The sequence below is a fragment of the Rhododendron vialii genome, chromosome 10a, assembly GCF_030253575.1.
Source record: "Rhododendron vialii isolate Sample 1 chromosome 10a, ASM3025357v1".
Taxonomy (NCBI): Eukaryota; Viridiplantae; Streptophyta; class Magnoliopsida; order Ericales; family Ericaceae; genus Rhododendron; species Rhododendron vialii.
This window is the reverse complement of record NC_080566.1, coordinates 25,074,081-25,100,738: the sequence shown is the minus strand read 5'-3', so window position 1 is coordinate 25,100,738 and position 26,658 is coordinate 25,074,081. Positions and strand designations below refer to the sequence as shown.

The 26,658-nt window shown below is 40.9% G+C and overlaps 1 protein-coding gene across 4 annotated transcripts; it reads right to left on the bottom strand.

Annotated features, from left to right (window-relative positions):
• LOC131303411 (RNA polymerase II transcriptional coactivator KIWI-like) lies at nucleotides 1–20,113 on the bottom strand. Of its 4 annotated transcripts, none has more exons than XR_009192031.1 (5): nucleotides 19,920–20,113; nucleotides 19,721–19,826; nucleotides 3,040–3,240; nucleotides 333–355; nucleotides 67–245 (listed from the first exon to the last, which is right to left on the bottom strand). XR_009192031.1 is itself a non-coding variant. In XM_058330259.1 (5 exons), the coding sequence occupies exons 1-3, from the start codon at nucleotides 20,034–20,036 to the stop codon at nucleotides 5,771–5,773; spliced, it is 306 nt and encodes a 101-aa protein (XP_058186242.1). In that variant the 5' UTR covers nucleotides 20,037–20,113; the 3' UTR covers nucleotides 67–245; nucleotides 333–355; nucleotides 5,764–5,770. The 4 variants fall into 4 exon arrangements, 3 of the variants coding, with proteins under 3 accessions (XP_058186241.1, XP_058186242.1, XP_058186240.1); XM_058330259.1 differs by lacking the exon at nucleotides 3,040–3,240 and adding an exon at nucleotides 5,764–5,853; XM_058330258.1 differs by lacking the exon at nucleotides 3,040–3,240 and having other exon boundaries at nucleotides 1–245.
• Nucleotides 20,114–26,658: the final 6,545 nt, after the last annotated feature.

Below are 26,658 nucleotides of genomic sequence, written 5' to 3'. Positions count from 1 at the left end.
AGCCCGCAAAGATTTGATAGTAATAATTTACCAAAAGAAACTCGTTTTCCACCCCCCAACAATACGAAAGCAGCAGTATCATTCACCATTACGCTAAAGTTCCTTGAGGATAAATACAGCAGTTTCAGTTGCACTTCTTACAGTTCCATCAGTGACATCAACGAGAAACCCAAACCCTTCAGCTAACTGTTCCCACCACCAACTGCCTTGTCAACTTCATCCACGTGATCTCGAAGTACATTCCACTGCATAAGGCAAAACAAAATAAGGAAATTTCAAGAGTAAAGAAAAAAGTAAACGAGACTGAAAGCAAAAGGAAATCAGAAGCATACCTGATCCATGCTTAGTGAAATACCTGTACCAATTTACAAACTCAACATCAATGCATTACAAGTCAAAACAAAAACAACAAAAAAAACCTCAAGACAGGAAAAGGGTTGTGTAGTTAAAGAGCACATTGCTTAAGTTGCAGACATCATATTTCGTCAAGTCTGTAGCTTCCAAAACCAAAGTAGAACAATCAATCCTACACATAAATTAGGACTGCTACTTCAAAAGGCTGGTAAAGTTCTTCCGTGTGAAGCAATTTAGATCATAGCCCATTAAGGGCGGATCACAAGAAAGAACATTTAGCTGCATTTGTTACGCTACTATTTGGAGACGTGTAATACAACTCCTTGGTTTTTGAGGTAAGATTGGATCTTGATTCGTAGATGTATCCAACCACAATATAGGGACCTGCATGTGACTCCTCGTAAGCATTGGAGGGATCGTTTAGGGATGATTTCATACAATATATAAGTATATAACACAGCTAAATATAATTTTTCGTAATTGCGTCAACTGCAAATATTATTTTGGTATACTAAGTACCTGAGCAAATTTGAGTTTATATTTTTCTAGTATCTCATCATTATTCCATATTTCCTCTTCTTGGTATCTTTCACTTCTGTTTCTTTGGGGATATATAAGCCTAAGAGAATTTATCCTACTTGAGAGCGGGTTCCTTTCTCAATAGGAGCGAGGTTCCTAGGAAAGTCTATTTGTCTTAGTTCATCTTCATCTACATTGATGTCCTTGGAACAACTCTTTCATGTCCCCTGGACCCTCGCCAGTAGAAATGAGCATGAAATTATGGGACAGGCAGACAGGGACAACAGCATGTCTGAAGTGGTCTTTGTCTGACCTGTGTCCAGGACTCTGAGGCGTGTGCCTAGATGTGGTAGACATGTGTCCAAGACGTGTCTGAACATATTTGTGCTCCAGATGCGGAACACCGGTACGTCATCCCAGAATGCATGTGAGTACTTCACAGTTAATTATTTATCACTTATATTGCAACTTTATCATCAGCTTGATTAGCCAAAGTACGAATGAAGGCAAGGGAACACATAAGAAGTAGCTCATACGGGAAATAAACAAAATTAAAAAAAACTAAGAAAAGCTACAGGAATGAAAGAAAGCATTAGGAAATTCTTGTGGGTGTAGACACGTTAAAAATGCTTTACTGTCGGTTTTGATTTACCAGTCGATCCACAAAAGTAGTTTGTTGTTCAAAACGTTTCCAAACGCTCTTTTTTTCTATCAAAGAATTCCAATCAAAACACTCTGGAAATACCATTCCAATTTGTTGGTTTACTATCGCCCCTCTGGGACAGCAGCCTGCGCCCCGAAAGTTCGCAAAATACCCTTGCCTCACTTCCTATTCATTTGTGGGTAAGAAGTAACAACGATGAGATAATCAAGCAAGAAGTCACAAAAGTTAAATGATATCATCATGTTTCATGAAAATATAACCATATTAAAGATCTCAACTAGTTCTTTAACTTGGTTCAAAGAAATTTGGAAAATTATGCATGGAAGTACTTTAATTATTATCTAAAAATTGTAGGTCTTTCCGTAGCGGACTATATTTGCACGACAGAGAGAGTACAACAAATTTTCAAAACAAAATATTCCATAACTATATGATGCATTTTTGAAAGATCTCTAATAATGTAATTAGCACACCGAAATTGTTTGTCAGAAGAGACAAACTTCCTTAATGCTTTGCCTTGCAGTTCTGTAGGTATTGCCATTTGCCATCAGTTTATCTAGCCCAAGCAATTTATCCACGCGGGTCAAAGAATGAAAAAATATCCCCCCCTCCTTTACACTTGTGCATCCCCTCAAATTAATCTTAGGCATCGGAGAGTTCTCTGCCTGACAATGGCCGGGGGATTAAACATTTAGCTCTAGAGATACAAACTGGACCTCGATATCCCTTTTCTATCCTTTGATAGATGCTTTAATTAAGTTCATTGGAATATTAATATTACTTGTAACGTTGTAAGGATAATTGCCAAAAGGTAACAGCTCAATAAATAAGAATGGATTTTGAAATTGAAAGTCCAGAGCTTTCCCATCTTTACAGGTATTCTGAAGCAAAAATATACTCATACCATTGAATTACTTGCCTATGAATGAAAAAAAAAAATTGTTAATTCTTCTAATAAGTAGTGGACGATATTCTACTAATAAATAGTTTTGATGATATATATTACTGGGTGAAATATAATTAGAGGTCAGAATTTTATTGAAGCAAAATAATTTCAATATCAAAGTTTTGAAAACTATCTTCTTTTTGTTTCCTTTTCGATATCCACCATAATGTTGACAAAAACATAAAAAAAAAGGAGTAACAAATAGACATTGTGGGGGGGGGGGGGGGCATAAGTCTTTGGAAGATTTGTTTATTAATAGACCAGCAAACAATTCAAAATCTAAGAAAACCATAAGATAAATACATCAACAGTATCCCCATATATCAAAACTTGGAATGGATATAATTTACATATACTCATATCTTCTTTTTTCAAACTTTTCTTTCTTTTTTAATCTGGATTGTCCAATTTTGGGGAAGTACTTGTGCCACAAAACATGAAACAACACAGGTGCGGGTACATGAACTGTATCGCATAGAGCTAATTTTCTTCAGACAAGGGTGAGTTATGAGATGAGAGAAGGGTGAAGATGTGTGAAGAAGAACAAGAACCAAACCTAGTGCAAAAGGATTCAAAAGCACAACAGCAGATCGCCATTGTCAAAGACCAACTGGAAAGATGAAGAACCAGCAGACATTAAAGCCATCGGAAGAGGAAGCAGAACCATTACAGGAGAGGCAAGCGCACACACTCTCACTGAGTCTGCGTCTGTGTATGTGTGTACTGGTGTTTTTGATTCTCCATTTTTCAGCATCTTCTGCAGAAGTTATAACTCCTTCAGCTATCTAGCTGTAAAATATATAGGTGTATGGGCTTATGGGCTTCAAATGTCGGCTAATTAATGCATGCTTGATGAGTTAAAATTTTTTGACATAGGCTAAGAACTAATTCGGTAGGTGGACTTCAAAACGGGCTTATCTACCTATGTTTTACTTGTGAAGCGAAGCCCCACATCGCCAGAGTACATAGTGCGCTTCAAAATTGTCTATATTCTACTTCTATTGTACAGAATTCATAAATTTTCATGCATTTTATAGCTTTGTACTTTTGTTCAACTCTATTCGACTTGGACATATCAGAATGTTGGCTTTCTTTCACCTATATAAATAAACATGAATAACTTAATAAATTATTTCATGTATCCTCGTATGTGTATCCAAACTTAGATCCATATCCACATATCCTCTATTTTAGAGTCAGTAAGGATACCTACCCATATCCACATATCCTCTATTTTAGAGTCAGTACGGATACCTACCCATATCCACATATCCTCCATTTTTAGTCAGTTAGGATACTTACACAGATTTTATGCACAGATTTTGCATGAGGCCCACTATGGGTCTCACACAAATGATGAGCCATTCATAAAATGTAAAACATTCTTTCAAGGGGCCTTATGAAAAATCAGCTTAATCCAATCATCTAACTTTTCATTATCCTGAAATCTAAATGAAAAATTAGATGATTAGATCGAGCACATATAAGTATCAGATTGAGCTTATTTTTTGTGGGTGCCCTTGAAAAAATGTTTTACATTTAATGAACGGCTCGGATCATTTGTGTGGGACCCATAGTAGGCCCCACACAAAATCTGTGTAACCTTGCTGTGTGAGTAGCAGCACTGTTTTAGAGTTTAGTTGCCCAAACCATAGATACACACCCGTACCCGATACCCCACCCATGTTCTCATAACATATAGGGAGGAAGGAAGGCTTGAGAGACACTATGATTTTTATAGAGATGCCACGTGGACTACACATGCTTAACATATAGTGTGTGTGTGTGTGTGTGTGTGTGTGTGTGTTACTCTGTATATATTAAGGTATATATTGGGTTTATGGTTGAATTGGGTTGACTTCAAGTGAATGATTGGGTTGGATACGGGTGGTTATCACCTATATCACCTAGCTAAATCAGCCCTAACTAGGTTAATCACCCATTAAAAACCCAACCTATTTTGTACACACTCAAACCTACCAGTTTTTTAGTTGCACAAAGAGGGAGCAAGGGCGTGGGAGCGAGAGGAGCGAATGTCAAGAGCCTCTATAGGAGTGTATGCGCATATATGTAACATATGTACATATACACATATACCACACATAACAAAATCAAACTATAGATACTCGGGAAAATGATGTTTGTTTTTATCCTAAAACACGTCAATTAGTAATTGGTGTTGCCTCCAAATGCTACTGTTTGTAAATGTGAGTCAATATTATGCCTATATTGAGTACTTGAGTAAACTTGAACCAATGTTTTTCTAGCTCGGTCATTTTTCTTTTTCCTTTGGATTCATATGCTGGAGAGATTCTATCCTAGTTGGGAGCATGCCCCCTTCTTTTTGGAGAGAGGTTCCCTACGGAATCTGAATAGGCAGCGCGAGAGCAAAGTTCTGAGGTGGATTCATTGCTCAATAGGTGGATCATGCAACTAAGACCCATTTGCCACCCCTAATAGTACTCACTACCATGAACAACTATACACATTTCATAAGAACGTGAACTGCTTTGATGGTATATCTTCTGGAAGAGGAATTGAACTAGAGGAAGGAGCCAGGTCGAGTTGAAGAATCAGTTTACAAACCGAAATCCTTAGGCAAGAGCAGGTGCGCTATCAAAAGCGGGAGCATGGAGTGGAGACAAGTAGTAGAGGACCCTAAGGTTTGGAGCGTCAATATATATATGGTACGTTTAATAATGTGAATGAAACTCTTCAGAAGCATGTCCTTCAATATCTGTGCTGGTTATATATTTAAAAAGGAAACATGTCCTTCCATTTATCGCTTAATTGTTTGAATTAACTACAGTAATCTCACTAAGTGAGTACTATGGGGAATACAAATAACTCTCTCCAACGGTGGTTGTCTCACAAAACCAATGTTGCCGGAGAAACCAATGTCTTAGCAACCCAAACCCAGGTTGCTAATACGATGGGGAATACAAATAACTCTATCCAAAGGTGGTTGTCTTTCACAAAACCAATGTTGTTGGAGAAACCAATGTCTTAACGACCCAAACCCAGGTCACTAAGGGCTTGCTCCCATCTTCGATAGAGCATCGTGCACCTATCTAGATGGAGTTGCACTACCATCGCAAACCGTCCTCCGGAGCACAACTCCCCGCTCTTGTGTCGGGAGCAACCCCAACTTACAGCCCTGCAACTAAGGATCCAACACAATTTCTTCTAAGAAGCTTTTGTGTACTTTAATCTTTTTCCTTTTCCACAAGGCATAAATGGCTTATAATTGCAGCACCAAACAGAGAGAATGAGGACTCACATGCATGTCAAAGCTTGTATTCCAATGCATAGAGGCTGGGATCCCAATTATAGACTAGGAAAGGTAGTAGGTGGAACGTCCCTATCCCCACTGTCAAGTTGATCAAGTGACTTAAACTCATGCTAGAATGCAGAGCATGATAGATCTTGCAATTGTGCAAGCTCAAAACATGACAAACACATAAAACAACAGATATCCCAAGCCCCTAAAACCCATTACATATTTGACAAGTAGAACTATTTAACATATCATAGCAACACCTCATCAGCCTAAAACATTTTTCCTTTAGTTAGTCAATGCCAGATCCATTTGCTATAACTCTAAACATTGCTACAGCTTATTACTCTGGATGTCTCATATGATTACTTATGTTCTGTTTTTGCTACTTCTATTTCGTCTATCTTTGTTCCTAACAAAGTTCAGGAGGCCATATCTATTTCAAAGTGGCGGACAACTATAGAGGATAAGATGTCTTCTCTTCAACAAAATGGTACTTTGAATTAGGTTTGTCTTTATTTTGGGAAAACCACGGTGGTTGTCACTAGGTGTTTACTGAAGTACCATTCCGATGAGTCTATTGAGCACGACAAGGCTCATCTTGTTGCCAAGCCATACACAAACTTATGGTGTTGATTATGAGACGTTTCGCTTTATATCTCCCAAGTTGGCCATCTTGGTTGGACCTTGTTTCAATTGGATGTCAAGAATACCTTCACTCCAGAAGGAAATCTGTACAGAACAACCATCCGGGTTTGTTGATCAAGGGAGAGTACTTAGGCTAGTCGTAGACTCTTCATTGCAGTAAGCAGGTTCGGCAAGTTTGGTGATGCAATGTTGAGTTTTGACATGCGTCGCTGTCATTATGAAGTTTCCGTCTTCTATCTCACATCTGACCTAAGTAAGATATTGTCGAATGTCTATGTGGATGGTATTAACGGGTAAGATGCATTGATGGTTGAAGAATTTTTTACAATGTCAGCTTCTTATCACGAACTTGGGCACATCGAGATATTTCATATGGGCTATTGCCATGGCGTGGTTGTAGGATGGAATTCTCGGAGGAAGTACATCTCGAATAATTAGACAACACAGGTTTAGGGCGATCGAGACCCGTGGATTCCCTTATGAATCCCAATGTCAAATTTTGTGCTGATCAAGAGTTGCTTCCTAATCCTGACCAGTATTGTCGCTTGGTTGGTGTGTTGAACTATCTTACCATTACACCAATACACGTTCTGATAACTCGTTTGACGTTAGTCTCGTGAGTAAGTTTATATCAGCTCTCCATCTTCCACGTGGTTTGTTTTACAGAGGTAGAGGCCACTTGCATGTTAAAGCTTTTACTTATTCAGATTGAACAAGAAAACCATCTAACAAGAGATCTGCTACAGGCTATTGCACCTTCCTTGGTGAAAATGTATTACTTGAAAAAAAAGAAATTGTCAAGTGTTGCATGAGCATGACCCAATGCATAAAGCACAATACAAAGATATTGGCCTACACATGTGAGATGGTATGGGAGCGCTCCTTTCTTCAAGAGACAGGTGCTTTTCTTCTAGCATTCAAAGCTCTTTATTCCGGGGGCATATATGATACGTGGGCTCCCGCCTAGCACGGGACACCTAATAAGACCACTTAGATCGAAATAGCATTCACAAAAATATTCTAACATAGAGTATAATGGAATATTAAAGAGATAAGTTGACAATGGTCAAAAGAAGGGCCCTTATAGCTGCGGAGGGAGTATGCAATTGCCTATGAATGTAGCATGTGATAATCAAGTAGCAATACATATAGCATCCAATCCAGTCTTCATGAGAGTGCTAAGCACATTGAAGTCAATCGTTATCTCATTCAGAAAAAGTTGGATGGTGGTGTGATAACTGTTGTCAGATATGAGAAAAAGTGTATAGGGTGTTAATAAACCCTAACACAAATAACTATTATTTATATTAAGAGATAACTTGTTACAAGACTTGTTTAACCAATGCGGGACAAGACTCATAACAACTACTTAAATATTCCAACACTCCCCCTCAAGCTGGAGAATAGATATCACAAAGTCCCAGCTTGCTACATAACAACTCTAACCGGGGCTTGAACAATGACTTAGTAAACATGTCAGTTAACTGAGCACTTGTAGACACAGGGAGTAGCTATCACACCACCAACTAACTTCTCATGCATCAGATGACAATCAACTTCAATATGCTTAGTCCTCTCATGAAATACCGGATTGGATGCAATGTGAATTGCTGCCTGATTATCACAATACAAATTCATTGGCAATTGCACGCTAAATCCTATCTCCTCAAGAAAAGATCGCACCCATACAATCTCACATGTCGTGTGGGCCATAGCTCTATACTCTGCCTCTGCACTAGACCGTGCAACCACTATTTGTTTCTTACTCTTCCAGTTGACAAGGTTTCCACCGAGAAAAACACAATATCCTGTAGTGGATCTCCTGTCAGAAGGTCCTCCTGCCCAATCAGAGTCAGTAAAAGCCTCAATACGTAAGTGACTATTAGCTCGATAAAACAAACCACGTCCTGGATGAGCCTTGAGATACTTTACAATTCTAAGAATAGCCTCCCAATGTGGAAAACGAGGAGCAGACATAAACTGACTCACAATACTAACTGCGAACGAGATATCTCTGGACGTGTAATAGTAAGATAGTTCAATTTACCAACCAAACGACGATATTGGTCAGGGCTAGAAAACAGCTCCCCCTAATCAACACACAGTTTGACATTAGGATTCATAGGAGTATCGACAGGCTTCAACCCCAATAAACCAATCTCATTTAGAATATCTAGCACATATTTTCTCTATGATAAACTAATGCCATCTTTAGATTGTGCAACCTTAATACCCAAAAAATATCACAACCTTCCCAAATCTTTGGTATGAAACTGACTCTACAGAAATACCTTCAACTCATCAATACCTTTTTTATCATCGCCCGTAATAATAATATTATCCACATAAACAATCAATAATACTTTCCCTCGATCAGATGAGAGAGAGAAAACCGAATGATCAGACTGACAACGACTCATCCCAAATTTCAAAACTGCATCACTGAACTTGCCAAACCAAGCCCAAGGAGACTGCTTAAGACCATATAGTGCTTTGCGAAGACAACATACCTGATTACGCGCCCCCTGAGCAACAAACCCAGGTGGTTGCTCCATATAAACTTCCTCTCGGAGATCCCCATGAAGAAAGGCATTTTTAAACATCCAACTAGAATAAAGACCAACCAAGATTGGCTGCAAGGGAGATAAGAAGGCGGACAGAACCAAACTTGGCAACTGGAAAAAAAGTCTCAGCATAATCAACACCATAAGTCTGAGTATATCCCTTAGCAACAAGACGAGCTTTATAACGCTCAATATACCCATCAGGATGATATTTGACCATAAAGACCCACCTACAACCAACAGTAGACTTTCCTGGCAGAAGAGGAACCAACTCCCAAGTGCCATTGTCATGTAGAGCAGACATCTCAGCCTCCGTAGCTGTCCGCCACTCGGAAATAGATAAGGCCTCCTGAACAGTGTTGGGAACAAAAATAGACGAAACAGAAGTAGTAAAAGCACAAAGGGATGGAGACAAGTGAGCATAAGAAACAAAACGATCAATAGGGTGAGAAGTGCAAGACCGAATACCTTTGCGAAGAGCTATAGGAAGACCAGGTGATGATAAAGGTGGAGGTGGAGGTGGTGGCGGTGGCGGTTGTAGAACTAGATCTTGAGACGGAGGAGGAGCGGCGGAAGGCACCGGTGGGGCTGTTAATACTTTCGGCAAACAAACATACATCTGCAAGGGTGGCACAGATGGTACACAAATAGGGAACACAGACTCAGTCTCAAGAAGGTCAACTGGAGTACGGTGACCCGAGTAAAAGGGTAATGACTCATTAAACGTGACATCAGCACAAACAAAATGACGACGTAGAGTCGGTGAGTAACACTTATACCCTTTCTGAGTGCACGAGTATCCCAGGAAAATACATCGAATTGACCGTGGATCAAGTTTGTCCCGGTCAGGACCAAGAGTATGAACATAACATGTGCACCCAAACACTCGTAGGGGTAATGAGTGGAGAGGCAGACCAAGAAATAAAACCGTATGGGGTATCTGACCGCCTAGGACTCTAGATGGCATACGATTGATCAAATAACATGATGTAAGAACAGCGTAACTCCAATAAGACTTAGGAACTTGCATTTGGAATAACAAAGCACGCATAACCTCTGATAAATGCCTAATCTTGCGTTCGGCAACTCCATTTTGTTGTGGAGTCCAAGCACAAGAAGATTGGTGAATTATACCATGATCATCAAAAAACTTAGAAAGAGAATTATGAAAATATTCACCTGCATTGTCAGAACGAAATATACGAATGCAAGTATCAAACTGAGTTTTAATCTCCGTATAAAATGACTTAAAAATAGAAGACAACTCTTACCTCTCTTTCATGAGATAAAGATACGTGACACGAGAGTAATCATCGACAAAGATAACATAATATTGGAAGCCAAAAACATTAGGGACACGCATTGGGCCCCAAATATCAGAATGAACTAATTGAAAAAAACGGGACACGCGACTCTCAACCCTAGGATAAAAAGACACTCTATGATGTTTACTAAACTCACAGACTTCACAGGGCAAAATATCAACACGGCTACATGAAGGTACTAGCCGTTTAAGGTTCTGAAGGGATGGATGACCAAGACGACAATGATGTTGATAGGGTGACACCGAAGGCTGTAGGGCAACAGAGCTAGGGTGAACATTGTCGGTAAAGTAATACAGGCCACCACGTTCAGTACTGCTACCAATTTTTCGCCCCGTCTTGAGATCCTGAAACACACAACCATTGGGAAGGAATGTGACAGAGCAATTTAAAGATTTGGTAAGTTTACTGACAGACGTAAGATTTAATGGAAAACGAGGAACATGCAATACGGAATTCAAAGTCAGAGAGGAAGTAACAGAAACAGAACCCAAACCAATAATATCAGTGGTAGACCCATCAGCTAAGGTAACATGAGATGGTTTATCAATAGACTGATGGTCAGAAAAAATAGTAGAAGTACCCGTCATATGATCAGATGCACCAGAATCAATAACCCAAGGAATAGAAAAATGGGAAGATGCAATACAAGCACTAGAAGAACCTGTCTGAGATAGCGTAGCAATGGAGGAACTTGTCTGACGTGACACAAGGCGTTGGTATTCCTCCATAGAAATAGTCACCATACCAGTAGAGTGAGTAACTAGCCGAACATCTTTGAAAGGAGTAACCCGATGAGCCTGAGGAAAACCATGTAGGTCATAGCAGTACTCCACTGTATGATTTGTTCCCCCACAATGAGACATAGTCTGAAAACAGGGCCTCGACTATGGCCACCTCCCCCTGACATGCAGCCCATAGGACGAAAGCCACAACCACCATGACTAGAATCAGGACCACCAAAAACATGGTCAAAAACCCAATCACTGTACCCAGAATCACGACCGCGACCACGGCCACGACTGAATGAAGAACTAAAAGCACCAGAAACAGCAGAAGTAGAATCAGATTTCATTGCAAAAATATCTCATACACAGAGAGGCAACTAGTCAATTATCGATAGATCAACCAACCAAATATGTCACCAACTACCGACCAATAAATAATCAACCCACTAATCTAGCAACCGACGAAGAACCACCGAACAACTAATAAGCAATGAACATCATCAACTCACAAGACAAGATGGCGGGCCAAATAAACAGGATCCGATAGCATCAAAGTCGAGAGAAACAACAACCCAACAACGAATCAGTAACCAACCTCCAATACGAACGAAATAATCAACTCAAGAAAGACCGAAACAAAAACTATTGTACTGCCAGTGCAAAAACTCAAGGCTAATTACCAACAGCAATACCAAACAAATACTGAACCAAACACTAAATCAACACAACTAAACGGTACCGCAGACCATCCATGAACACCAATCCGCATCGAGAACAATTTCGCACAACCAAGGATGAAGGAGGAACAGATTGTATCTCAGAAAATCACCTTAAATCATATTGCCAAGGGACAAGCAGATGGGATAGGGGTTTCTGATCGAAAATGGCAAGATCGACGCCAACAGATGCCGCATGAACAGTGTCGCGTGAACAGTACCCAATGAACAGTTCGCGTGAACAGTGCCGCGGTGAACAGTGCTGCGATGAACAGTCGTGTGAACAGAGTTGTTTTAGGGTTTTGATGAGTGTGGATAGGTTGTATTAGGATTCCAAAGGGTTTGGGTAGGTCGTTTTAGGGTTTTTTTTTTTTTTGTCTAGCGGTGGTGGTGGGTGGCGTAGGGCGGCAGTGGTTATGATGGTAGGTTAGGAGTAAGCTCTGATACCATATTGTCAGAGATGAGAAAAAGTGTATAGGGTGTTAATAAACCCTAACACAAATAACTATTATTTATATTAAGAGATAACTTGTTACAAGCCTTGTTTAACCAATGTGGGACAAGACTCATAACAACTACTTAAATATTCCAACAATAACTACTCCCTTTGTTGCTTCGGTACCCAGTTAGTTGACATGTTTACTAATTCGTTGTTCAAACCACAATTAGAGTTATGATATAACAAACTGGGACTTTGTGATATTTCCAACCCGAGGAGTGGTAGAGGTTATGAGGTTTAGTATTAATGAGTGAGGGCATATTCATCTTTATTTTTGTCTCGCAATATATGTGTCAATATTATGCAAGTGCCAGGGCTAATCAAACCCTAATCAATTTTCTCTTCATCTCAAACAACACTTCGCAGAAACAAAGTGTTAAGTTGTGGGTTTATATGTAATTAGTTGTAGTTTATATTTAATCTCTTATGTAAGTAGATTAGGAGATAAGGGTCTAATGTGTAAATTAATGTTTACATTTGTATAAGTATAACGTAATGAGAGAAAAACCCTAACTTTTTGGGTCTCAATTTCGGTGTCCACGTTTTCACATGGTACAAAGCTACGATCTTGATCGAATGTCTCAAACAAACAAAACCCCTTACCTACCGACGATCTACGCTATGCTGACTGATCCGACTGATCTTCGCTGACTTCGTTTTCACTTCAGCAACTCCTGTTACCTCTAGAACTACCGTACGACATCCGACAGGTCTGGATCTTGCTCGCCGAATTGTTTCCGACCACGAACAGACTCGTCCAACGCCGTACAACCCTCGAACAGCCAGCTGTACAACTCGTTTCAACATTTCTGCCGCCGTACACCACTTTCCGACGCCTACGATCTACTGGGTAACCACGTAGGTGGTTTTTTAATCAAGCCCAGTAGTTTTTTCGTTCAGTTCCGACGCCGTATGACACTCGAACAAGCCTCCCAACGTTGTACTCTACTGGGTAACCACGAAAGTTTTTTTTTATTATCAAGCCAGCAGGTTCTGAATGGTCTGTGGCTGTTTTTCTGTCCACGTAGGTACCATATAAGTATAAGGGGCAGAGTTGGTGACATCCATTTGGACTTGGTTGAGGTACACTTTCTGTTTTTTCTGGACTTTTAACTTGCGGCATTTTTTCGTAGTCTGTTATTGTTCTGTCGATATGTCGGGGGATTCCAAAAATGCTTCCGCTAGTACAAAGGATGAGAGTCGTGTAGGGACTCTGGATAACACTCATCTAGATATTTGTCATATTAAATTGGATGGTACCAATTATTTGGTTTGGTCTCGCACTTTTACTTTAGCCATCGAGGCCAAAGGAATGTCAGAGTTCATTGAGGGCTCTATTACTCCACCTGTTGAGGCTGTTGAACTTAAGAAATTTAAATCTCAGAAATCGTTGGTCATGACCTGGTTATTTAACTCCATGAGAGCTGATATTCGCCACACGTTCCTGCTTCTTGATACTCCGCATCAGATTTGGACTACTGCAGCCCATACCTATTCGCAACAAGGTAATGATGCACAGTGTTTTGAGTTGAAGGAAAAGACTCCGTACATTGGAACAAAATCATCGCTCCGTTGCTATGTACTTTGCTGACCTGAGTGGAGCTTGGGGAGAATTTGATTATTATCAGGGCTTTCAAGCTGTTTATGCTGTGGATGCTGCTAATTGGCTAAAAATGATGGAGAAAGAGCGTGTTTATGACTTTCTTGCTGGCCTTGATTTGGAGCTTGATCTGATTAGAATGCAGGTATTGGGTCGTGTTCCGTTTCCATCATTGGGAGAGGCCTATTCTATTGTGCAGCAGGAGGAGAGTAGGAGAGGTGCTATGTTACACCCTCCTATTTCTGATCGTTCTGCCTTGGTTGCTACTCCTCAGGGTCATTTTGGTTCTGATAGTGGGCTTATTCTCCAGAGTAGCAAGTCTCAGTCTGGTACTACTAGCGGGCCTCCCGATCGTGCATCACTCCGATGTGATTATTGCCACAACACCGGTCATACCAAGAATTTTTGTTGGAAGCTCCATGGCAAGCCTTCTCGTGGGCGCGAGGGTGGGCGCGGTGGCCATGGTCGTGGTCAGGTGCGTTCTCGGGCCCAAGCCCATGTTTCAGAGTCGCTCAGGCCTGATTCTAGGTTCAGTTCTGGAATTCAGGCGTCATCTGATCATGTTGGTGGTTTCTCTCAGGGGGAGATACAAACTCTCAGGCGCCTTCTGGCTCAGGCTGATTCTCCATCTACTATAGCTTCCTCTTCCACAGCAGCTCCCACTTCATCCTATTTTGCTCACACAGGTATCCCGGCTAGTGCATTTACTGCCTCTTCTGCTATTCCTTGGATTATAGATTCTGGTGCCTCAGATCATATGACTGGGTGTTCCTCTGTGTTTGATTCTTACTATACTTGTTCTGGTAAGGATAAGGTTCGAATAGCAGATGGATCATTCTCTGCTATCTCAGGGAAAGGTTCCGTTCGCTATTCTCCCTCTATTTCTCTTTCTTCAGTTCTACATATTTCCAACTTTGCCACTAATCTTATGTCTGTTAGTAGCCTTACTCGTTCTGCAAATTGTTCCGTGACCTTTTTTCCTACTCATTGTGTCTATCAGGAAATGGATACGGGGAAGGTGATTGGCAATGGTAAATCACATGGTGGCCTTTATTTCTTGAAGTCTGCACCTCGTCCACCCAAGTCATGTGGTCTTGTTCTGCAAGCAGATATGGCTCCAACTCTTACTATGTTACATCAGTGGCACCGTAGATTGGGTCATCACTCCTTTGGAATTTTTGAGAAACTTTTTCCTAATTTAATAAAGCATTGTCCTAGAAGTCAATTTTTTTGTGAAGCTTGTGAGCTTGGTAAGCATAAACATTCATCTTATGCACCTATTAATAAACGGAGTGCGTCTCTTTTTACAATTATCCATTCTGATGTTTGGGGTCCTTCCCCTGTTACCTCTCTTCAAGGTTTTAGATGGTTTGTCACTTTTATTGACTGTTATTCTCGTGTTACTTGGGTGTATTTACTTAAGTCAAAAAATGATGTCTTTTCTTGTTTTAAATCGTTTTATGCCATGATACGCACTCAATTTGATACGAATATTAAAATTCTCCGTAGTGACAATGGGACTAAGAATATCGATAGGAATTTTAGAGCATTTCTAGAAGAAAATGGCATTCTTTATCAGACGACTTGTGTTGACACTCCACAACAAAATGGAGTTGTTGAACGCAAGAATCGTCATCTTGCTGAGGTAGCTCGCTCTCTTTTATTCACCATGAATGTTCCCAAATTTTTTTCGGGAGAGGCAATTTTGACTGCTACTTATCTTATCAACCGTATGCCATCTAGTGTTCTCCAATTCAAAACTCCTATTGAGTGTCTTCCTCATAGTTCTCGTGTCACCACTCTCCCACCGCGGGTGTTTGGTTGTGTGTGTTTTGTTCATGCCCCTCATCCCTCTGGGGGTAAGTTAGGTCCTAAAGCCCATAAGTGTCTTTATTGGGTATTCTCCTACCCAAAAGGGCTATAAATGTTATGATCCTCACTCTAGAAAGTTTTATGTCTCTATGGATGTTACTTTTTGGGAAACAGTGTCCTTTTACTCTCCCTCCACTCCATCTCTTCAGGGGGAGCATCGGCAGGAAGAGATGGGGGAGGAAGAGATGTTTACCTCTTTTTATAATCATGGTGAGGGGCAAAGAAAATGGTGAGGGGCAGAGAAAATAGTTTAGAGAGGAACCAATATCTGCTGAAGGAGCAACTCATGACATTGGTGACAATATTGAGGAACTACCACAACGGCTGAAAGGGTCTAACTTAAAGACCTACATTAGACAGAAGAAAGGAAAGTCCTCATGTGTTATACCACCTTGTCAATTACAATCCCCTGCTCCAGTTCCGAATTCCTCAGCTGACTTATCTGGTAATGAATCTTCTCCTATTGAACCTCCCTTTATTGAGTCTGATAATCTTCCTATTGCCCTTCGGAAAGGTGTTAGGTCATGTACTCAACATCCCATCTCTCAATTTGTCTCTTATGATCGTTTATCTCCTTTGTACCATGCCTTTGTTTCGTCTCTTTCTTCTATATGTATTCCACAGAATTGGCAGGATGCATTCATAATACCTAAGTGGAAAGGAGCTATGGTAGAAGAGATGACAGCTTTGAAAAAGAATGGCACTTGGGGAGTTAGTATCACTTCCTGGAGGAAAGAAATCAGTAGGGTGCAAGTGGGTTTTCACTGTTAAGCAGAATGCTGATGGTACAGTTGAGAGATACAAGGCGAGACTTGTTGCCAAGGGTTTTACTCAAACCTATGGTATTGACTATGAGGAGACATTTGCACCAGTAGCAAAGATGAACACTGTGCGAGCTCTGCTTTCTTGTGCTACCAACTTGAATTGGCCCCTTCATCAGTTTGATGTGAAAAATGCATTCCTCCATGGTGAGTTAGAAGAGGAGGTGTATATGGACGTACCATCAGGTTTCTCTTCCTGCGAGGCTGAAGGGAAGGTGTGTAGATTGAAGAAGGCCCTATATGGGCTGAAACAATCACCTAGAGCGTGGTTTGGCAGATTTTCCAAGGCTATGTTGGAGTTTGGGTACAAACAGAGCAATGCAGATCATACTATGTTTATCAAGGGAGGCGCTGGTAAGATTGCTGTCCTTATTGTGTATGTTGATGATATAATAATGACAGGTAATGATGTGAATGAAATTCTTAATCTTAAATCTAGTCTGGCTCAAGAATTCGAGATTAAGGATTTAGGATCACTAAGATACTTTCTTGGCATGGAAGTGGCAAGGTCTAATAGAGGTATTTTTATCTCTTAACAGAAGTATATACTTGATCTTTTGGAAGAAACAGGTATGTTGGGATGTAAACCTGCAAATTCTCCTATTGAGGCGAATCATCATCTTAGTGGCAATGTGGGGGAGTGCACTAACAAGGAGAGATATCAGCGACTTGTGGGTCGATTGATATAGTTAGCTCACACTCGACTAGATGTTACTTATGCAGTGAGCGTCGTTAGTCAGTTTATGCATGATCCTCGTGCTTCGCATCTGGATGCAGTTTATCGGATCTTGAGGTACCTCAAATCAGCTCCAGGAAAGGGAATTCTGTTCTCTAATCATGGTCACCTGCGATTGGAGACATTTACTGATGCTGACTTGGCTGGTTCTGTGGATGATAGACGCTCTACTTCTGGCTATTGTACTTTCATTGGGGGAAATTTGGTTACTTGGCGAAGTAAGAAGCAATCAGTGGTCGCCAGGTCTAGTGCAGAAGCTGAGTATAGAGCTATGGCTCATGGCGTTTGTGAGCTCCTGTGGCTCCAAACCGTGTTACGTGATTTGGGAATTACTGATAATGGTCCTATGAAACTCTACTGTGACAATAAAGCTGCTATCAACATTGCTCATAATCCTGTTCAACATGACAGAACGAAACATATAGAGATTGACAGGCACTTCATCAAGGAAAAGCTGAGCGCGGGTTTGATATGTATGCCTTTTGTGAAATCTAAAGATCAACTGGCTGACATATTCACAAAAGGGCTTGGTAGCAAGAGTTTCCACCCCATCGTGTTCAAGTTGGGCTTGATTGATATCTTCGCACCAACTTGAGGGGGAGTGTTAAGTTGTGGGTTTATATGTAATTAGTTGTAGTTTATATTTAATCTCTTATGTAAGTAGATTAGGAGATAAGGGTCTAATGTGTAAATTAATGTTTACATTTGTATAAGTATAACGTAATGAGAGAAAAACCCTAACTTTTTGGGTCTCAATTTCGGTGTCCACATTTTCACACAAAGAGATGTGTTAGAGAAGGTGAGGGTGTAGCATTGAAATCCTTGTTCCGCAACAGCATATATCTTGTGTTCTTAGATTTGTATGATTGTTTCTATCGATATTGTTTCTAGATAACAGTCATATTATGAGAATAATTTATCCATCAACCCCTCCTTAATATTTCCATGTTGCCATGCCCATAATATCCCGCACTAGCACATTCCCTCCTAGATTTGCATGCATGCTTCTAGGCAACAGAAACACCATCTGGACAATTCTTCCTAAATAGTATTAGCCATGCACTTCCCTTCCTAAATAATACATGTGTAACAAGAGTATAGACCAAACCACAAGATTAGGAACTAAAAAATGCCCACAATCATCTCCCTTAGGAGATTGATAATAGCAAAATTAACTCCCATGCAACCTTATAAGATTATAAATAAGCATTAGTTTCTTCGCATCATAAAGTGTCGCCCCTCACCCTCAGAAAAGAAACTTGTTTCTTTTCAAAAAGTTCTACCAAATAACTGCAAGCATTTCCACATTGACTTGACATGAATTGCAGTCTATCGAATATCAAGTGTCGAACAGTTCCAGAGCTAACCAGAGCAAGAACAACATAATTCTGAAAAGGGATAAAGGGAAAAGAGGACAAAAGGACTAAACAATACTTCCCTATCTCTAGGGTAAAGCTTAAAGGTTCTAACATTTGCAAATGATGTTTTCTAAAACAATATAAATAGGTAAAGCATTTAATAACTCCAAAGAGTTGCGCTCGTCAAAATGACCATACTCGAACAATATGCAAAGCATAAAATTGTGGGGAGACGGCGCTGTACTTCCACAAAATAGATTCCCATTAAAGCCCAAAAATTAGAGAAGTGGGCAGTACTCTCTCATACCACACATTCACACCCACACACACTACCAACTTAAAAATCTTTGATTTAGGGAGCTCGAGATTCTTAAATTGCCTAGCTATCAACAAAAGCATTACTTCAAACCACTGTATAACTTGCAATTGTGGATCCTAAGATATACAGATAGTGCAAAACTGCAAACACAATATCCACTACAATAAATTTCAGAACTACTTACGTTGATGGAAGGCTTCCAATTTCCATCACCTTTTCTACATCACATAGTAATTCCACCGTTATATTTCAGATGAATTTCACAGTTCCATTCCCCATGACAATGACTATAATTTGAAACTAAACTCGGAATACCAAAACCAAGAAAGAAAGAAAAGAAAATCAGACATCTAGATGAAGCTATTTGCAAAAAATTTAGAACTAGCTATCAGTTCTCCTATTTTCAGGTTTCATATATTTCAAAAGAAACCATGGTGAAAAAGTCACAAAATAAGATGGCTTTTCTTTTGCATCTTCTTTTCGGTTCACTATCGAAAAATGAGAAAATCTAGCGTATCCCTCCAGTGTGTAGGAAATTCCTGGTTTCCATTTGTGCCAATCCAATCACCTCAATTTAAGATGAGAAACAAATCCCAATTACAAATTTTGAACGAAGCCTCGATGCAGCCACCGAACCACCGCCACCGCAGTACAGCCAAAGTTACCACAATAGCGACAAGCAATAACGCCGCTAAATATTGTAGTGTATATAATAATTGCATGGAAAAAAGAAAAAAAAAAAGGTAACAAGAAGAATGAAATTTGAAAGAAATGGACCTTTCTTGCCAGGCATTTGCTTTCCATCTTTGACATAAAATTCCCGAATATCTACGACGACTTTTCCTTGAAAAATCCTCACAGATACTCTCCGATTCCTTGAAAGCTATACCCCAAAAAGAAAAGAAAAACAATGAAACAACACAAACTACATAGTATTTACAAGGGAGCGAATACTAGGGAGTAGAGTAAGAGAGACCTCGCAGATGACGATGTCGTCGTCGGAGTCGGAGTCCTTCTTGGAGGTTTTCTTCGCAGGAGCGTCCTCATCGGAGACATAGTCATCGTCGTCCTTTCTCTTTCCCCTTTTCGACATTCCTCGACCGGCGGAAGATAAGAAACCCAGAGAGTGTTTCAATTTTACCTAGGCTAGTCACCTCGTGGCCGCTCCACAAATGATATTTATGAACGGTGCAATTCGCAACCCCGTATTTTCTCCTTTAGCTTATTAAAATTTTTTCAATTATACTCGATAGTTAGTTATCGAAATTAAGATACATTTTCAGCATACAATTACCAAAATATAATATTTTTTTCAACAGCTATTTACCGAAAATGTATATTCGGTAGTTGTTTACCGAAGGTTGAATATATTTTCGACATGTAGTTACCGAAATATAATCTTATTTTCAACAGCTATTTACCGAAATATTATGTATGATTTTCAACAACTATTTACCAAAATGTAGTTGGCTAAGGAAGAAAATATGGTGCTGCGAATAATCGCCTCCTTTATCAATACACTTTAATAAAAGAACAAGGTTGGTAAGCCAAGGCATGAAATTATATTATTGCCCTCTGAAGTTTTTTATTCCGTCTGCTCCTTGTATGTGTTGGTACTGAGATAGATTTGGTATTTTGCATTATATCTGGAAACGCTCGAGAGCGAGATAGAAAACTGCTTTGAAGTTCTTCTTTAGCGGTAAATAGAGAACTGCTTTTACAGTAATTTCTGTTGTTTTTCCTTGATGTCGTACCCCGATTTCAGTCGTGTTTTGCGTTGCTTGGTCGACAAACTGGAAGTATAGATCTACTGTTGTAGCAGCGGTTGCCGTCCTTCATAGGAGTAGCCCCATTACTTGTTGAGGTTGGTAAGCCAAGGTATGTGTTGAAATTACATTATTGCCCTCTGAAGTTTTTTCTTCCATCTGGTCCTTGCATGTGTTGGTTTTGGGGTAGATTTGGTATTTTGCGTTATACCTGGAAACGCTCGAGAGTGAGATAGAAAACTGCTTTGAAGTTCTTCTTTGGCGGTAGATAGAGAACTACTTTTATCGTAATTTCCGCCGTTTTTTCTTGATGTCGTACCCCGATTTCAACCGTGTTTTGTGTTGCTTGGTCGACAAACTGGAAGTACAGATCTACTATTGTAGCGGCGGTTGCCGTCCTTTATAGAAGTAGCCCCATTACTTATTGCTTCAATTATGTGTTCATTAGGGCTCCAAGCTGGAAATCGTGTGCTTTGCTCTGATTTGGGGTTTCGATTTTGCAGAGGTAAATCTGCATGTGGATGCTTTTGGATATTCCAGGGAGATGAAGTCCAATTTTGAAAGCCACTCCTCTCCTCTACACTTCTATCCTATATGTTTTACTTTTAGGACTTGGGTTTTATAAGATCTTGCCCATTGCAGTGTGTGATCTTATAGGTGACCAATACAAATACAAATTGTCATTGTTACTTGTGAACACTTCATAGCAGATTAAGCCCCCATTTATTGTTTCTAATATGTTTAGCTCTTTCAGGTCTTAAGCATAGTTTCTACGTAACCCAAGGTGAGGGATTCATATGTGAGGTAAGGAAATTAATTATGGGTTACGTTTTTCGTTTCGGATTCTACTCATGTGGTAGAGTAAAAGGAAGTTATTTACTTGTAGATTGGAATTTTGAGATTGTTTTTTCAATAACGCAGGTGTCTAGGCCAACTTATGCACACCTCGACTACTTTTGAGAGTTTGAGATTGTTTTCTTATTTTAAATGAAATTTGCCCCTAAAAAAATAGAGTTAGACTCTAGCGTGGTTCGTTTGGTAAGACGTCATCATTGAGTGGATTCAATACTGTTGCCAAATTATAGTTTTAAAACTCTTTGTTTTTTAGACATCGTATATTCATATGCATATGCATATGGCTTTTTTTGTTTTGTCTTTTCGGTAGATTTCGGGATATCAATTCTATGTGTTATGTAATTGAGCATTGTCGTGGTGGTTTTCCATAGTCGAAGTAATGTAGGGAAAAAGAGAGAAATATAAGTTTTGACATTCTAAACGTATTCTTGGTTCTATCTGCTTACCTTCTCATTAAATTTTTGTTCAAGGAGTGAAGAGGTCTTGTGATGAATGGTCCAATTTCGTCATTATGATTCTTATTGTGTGTTGTGGAGGATACCACATTATTTTGTGTCATGCAAATGGTGATTTTTAAGCACCGACTTTTGATTGAAATCCAGGATACTTCTTTTTGCGAAGCTAACTCATTTGAAATCGAAGTGATTTCTGAAACTTCTGGGAAAAGGGTTTTCATTGACTTTTCTTTCAAACAATGGAGGTGGGCAATGGTTTCGGTGGATGTTGTGGGTAGCATGCCCTTAGGAAATTCTGTTTTTCCAATGGCGACGGCCCAGATCGAGGGAGCGCGAGCGGGGAAACCTCAAAATATAGAGTCGCCCCTCAGGTTTGAAAGTCCGACACCCAAGGAACCGTGTTTTGAAGCACCTGCCGCGCTGTTTTGATTTGAAAAAGTGAAAGCACCAGTCCATCATAACCATATATGGGTTCGGGAGCTAGGTTACGAGAGGAAAAGGGTTTTAAGGCACCCCTCTCACCCAATCCGGAGATCGGTCTCTACTTGGGCATTTTATGAAATTATTGCGATTCTTCTTTTATTAATCGATTTTTAGCCAATTAGGGTGAGGAAAATAGTTAGTCGGGGATTAAAACTGTAACAGCTTGCAGGATGTGATCAAAATAACATAGATGGATGAAATATTGAAAAAATAAATGGAATAAAACCCAACACTGTGATTTAAAATATCAACACAGTGCATTGTATGAATTTTGACACAAATAGTGGTCAACTTGCATGCATGGATCTACGTGCATGCAAGTCAACCAGAGCGCGCCAAAGCCATAAAACGTGCGAGTGTTGACCTTTCAACACAGATTGAATTTTATCCCCTTTTGGGCTCTGGAAGGACCAGTGCTCACCCAAGGGCAAACCATGCAGTTTATATGTACAGACAGAAATAATAATTACAAACAAAATGAATAAAATTGAAATACAACCCTTAAACAGTGGGGGTATTTAAACAGGGCTCAAGGCCAAGTTGCCCATGCAAGAACCAGTCACTAGAAATGAGATGACCAACGCACGTCAATCATGGACAGGCGCGCGCCTGTTCTAACTGGACTTCCAGGAATTGGCTTTGCATGCCTGGGCACTAAAACATACTCAGAAGTAACCCAAGGGCATTCCAAAGCAAATGTTTAAGCAATCTAAGCTAAACTATGAATTTTTACTTTCAAAATAGTAGATCAGTTTTTAACATGCACCACAGTGATTTATAATACAATAAAATAGAAAATAACCAACATCCCATCCCCACGTGGACCATCGCGAACAGCCTATGATAGGCTCGCGTATGTGTGAGGCCAACGCTCGTGGGTGTGCTAGTCACACGGTTCTTGTAACTTTGCTGACTTTAGGGCCAGAACTGGTATTGATTACCAACCTTGGCCCTGACAGCCCCCCTCAGGGATCAAAACAGGAAGCAAAAGGAAGGTGTTTATACCTTTGCTTGAGTAATTTGGGAATGGATTGAACAAGGTGATAGAGCTTGTAAAATGAATGTATGAAAATGGCTAGAATGCTGAAGTACCAAGTGTATTTGGGCTTGTTTGGCCTTTTTTGCTTGAATTTTGGTAACCCTTAACTTGAAAGGCTAATGGGGTATTTATAGGAGGTTGGAAGGAGTGTAGTGGGTGGTTAACTTGGTGGAAAAATCAGCCAACAAGGCTGGTTGAAGGTGGCTTGGTGGAGAAGGGTTCCAACAAGGTGATAGGAGAGGTTGTGATGGTGGAGTACCCCATGCACCTGCAACAGCTGTGTTGGCGAGAAAAATGGGGTTCCACAGCCTAGTAGACCCCTGATCATCACAAAATCCAACTGGAAAATGTGATAGGAACAGGTGTTGTCCTGCGCGCGTGGGAATGGGTTACATGCGCGTGTGTACTACCTACTCGCACGCTAATCAACAATCAAAGCTTTAACCTTTGACCACCACCTGGCAAGTGTACTGACGTGCGTGGGAGCCAGTGCGATGCACGTTGGTCAAACCCAGGGTTAGGGTTTTGACTTAGGGTTTTGGGGTTCAAAAGGGTTAAAAGAGGTTCCAATCACTCCAAGTTCAAACCATTCCACTCTTAAGACTACTTTTCGATCCAATTTCATCGGGGAAACAAGAAATCGAAAAATGAAGTAAATCAATTGGGAGACCCAGATTGAGGTGTCTACAGTAGTCCCTCTTTGACGGCACGCGGAGCACCATTGATCTGGTACAGGTAACGTCAAAGATTTTTGGACACCCATCAAATCTGCCCAAAAGTCGATTAAATGGAAAATTCAGACAAGTATGAAAATACCGTGCACCAATGGATTGGAGAGTGAATCGATTGTTGATGTGAACTCTCCTGGGGAATAAATTGTATTGGACGGATAGATCGTCGTTGATTGAAAAATTGGTCGGATAGATCGTCGTTTTGATTGTAATCGTTGATTGAAATCAGACGGATGGATCATCGTTGATTGTAATCGCTGATTGAAATCGGATGGGTAGATCATCGTTGATTGAAATCGGACGGGTAGATCGTCGTTGATTATAATAGTTGATTGAAATCGGATTTCAGCGTGCGCGGGCAGACCACTGCTGGGGGTAGAAAAATGCTTCGGGTCGAAAATATCTCAAAATGACCCCAAAATTGTTGAAATATCATAACAAGACTCCGTGAGCTGAAGTAAGAGAGATAAATGAGATTGGGGCCTAGTCTGAAAGGGAATTGGGCCTGAGGCCCAAACCGATAGGCATGCTCGCGTATCACTCCTGCGCGCGCAAAACGCTTCTCAAGGCTTGGATCTAGAACAAGCCCAAACCCGGCCTGAACCTATTCCACGCCTTTAAACTTCCCGGGGACGTTACAGGAGTAGTTTTTTCAGTCAGTTCGAAGTTTCCAAAACCTTCACAACTCTCAAACTCTCTCAAACAAAACACAAACCCTAGGATTTCTTCCAAAATAAAGAGACCCAAACTCACTCACTCATCCATGGCAGACCATGGCAACGACGGTGGCGAGGGAGAAGTGGTTGATCTTCCGGAGAATCGGGGAGGGCCAATGGAGGTTGAAATAGAAGATCAACAGCCGGTGGAGGCTATCGCGGGTGCAGGTGCAGAGGCTACAGGCGATGGCGATCAAGGCCGTGAGCAGGAGGTCAGTGACGAGGAAGTGCGATGCGCGCTTAAGGGGAACTCACGCGCGTTGGAGGTGATTGGGGCTGTCGGGCCCATTGTCGAGCTGTTGGGCTCGTGTATAGTGGCAGAGGGCTCGCCTGCAGTTGGTGGGAGTTCGGGTGGTGCCGAAGACAGTGGTGCCGGCGGAGATGATATCGGGCCCATTGGATCCCCGTCGAGGGATCCGGCGAAAGGGAAGGGTGCTGTAACTGAGGAGGAAAATACCGCAAAGGCTCCTTTTACATATCGGGAGGAGGATGTACTGTTTCAACCAGCGACAAAGTTGTCGAGCCATTGGTCGGTCACAAAGCATGATGTCGCTGAGTACTTGAGTGATGAGGCATTAGCGAAACTCCTCGAGGATAATCCCGCAATTGGGTTGGCGGTCTTAGAGGCCAAGGAAGAGCAGGCGAGAGCAATAGCATCCTCGAAAGCAACAGAGAGGGCCAAGAGGGAGAGAAAGGAGAGAGAGGAGCCCTTGAGAGATATGGAGGCCGAGGAGAGGGCCGGTGCTGAGGCAGTGATACCGAGGGTGACCGCTGTGATAGAGGCAGAGAGCTTGACATGTCCTGACTTTTCAGCGGAGGCGTACGCGCCTCCCACGCCACACTTGTTCGTGTCGTCGGGCTTTGTAGCTTACACGCCATGGTGGACAGAGTACGACGCTGAGCTCGTGTTGAGGGACCCTAAGAATCACATCTCAAACACCTGGATAGAGGTATATTCTTGGAAACCCCCTTTGTAATTCAATTTCGCTTGCAAGTACTTGAATTTGAGAATAACACGTGATAATCTTTGAAATGCAAGGTATGGATGTATAACTAGTGTAGGTGGATAAATTCAAGTAGTGCTCTGAACAGCACTAGAATGCAGCGGCTTCACGTGCCTCTTGAGTGTAACCCTAATTTTGTCAATGAAACCCTTGTCCTGCAAAACAGACAAGGAGTGAGCGCACCTTTGCCTCTCGTGGCAAAGGCCCTCCGATGCCTTTGTTAGTATCACGTACTAGCAATCAAACCCTAATTATCAGTAGGAAAGCAATAAGAATGCGGTGTATTACGTACCTTTTACCTCTAAGTTTACCTCTTATTTATAGATTTGCGTATGCCTGCTGGCCAAGCATCCGTGTTGCCCTAGGATTCCTAACTCGTATAGGAAACCCAGGATATCAAGGATTCTCGTTTCCTTTATCAGTTTATTTCCTTAATCCTTGTAGGACTCTTTCCATAACAAGCCGAACATCCCATACTCGTTGAGTATCTTTCTTAGATCCTATATTCTTGGGATCTTATCCCGTAACGGAATACCAGTGATTCTGGACACTTCTAGAATGTTCCCTCTGCTCCTACTCTTGACTGGAGCTTTCTTTGTTCGGCCGTCTCATGGCCGAACAGACGGCCTGGACCAGTTACTTCACATGTAACTGGTCCTAAAGAAA

Excerpts from the sequence above, each read along its gene's own strand:
- LOC131303411 (XM_058330257.1), bottom strand. The coding sequence starts at position 20,036 with ATGTCGAAAAGGGGAAAGAGAAAGGACGACGATGACTATGTCTCCGAT. Across the intron at positions 19,827-19,919 it reads ACGACATCGTCATCTGCGAG|CTTTCAAGGAATCGGAGAGT; the intron begins GTCTCTCTTACT and ends TTTGGGGTATAG. Across the intron at positions 3,241-19,720 it reads GCAAATGCCTGGCAAGAAAG|AAGATGCTGAAAAATGGAGA; the intron begins GTCCATTTCTTT and ends TAACTTCTGCAG.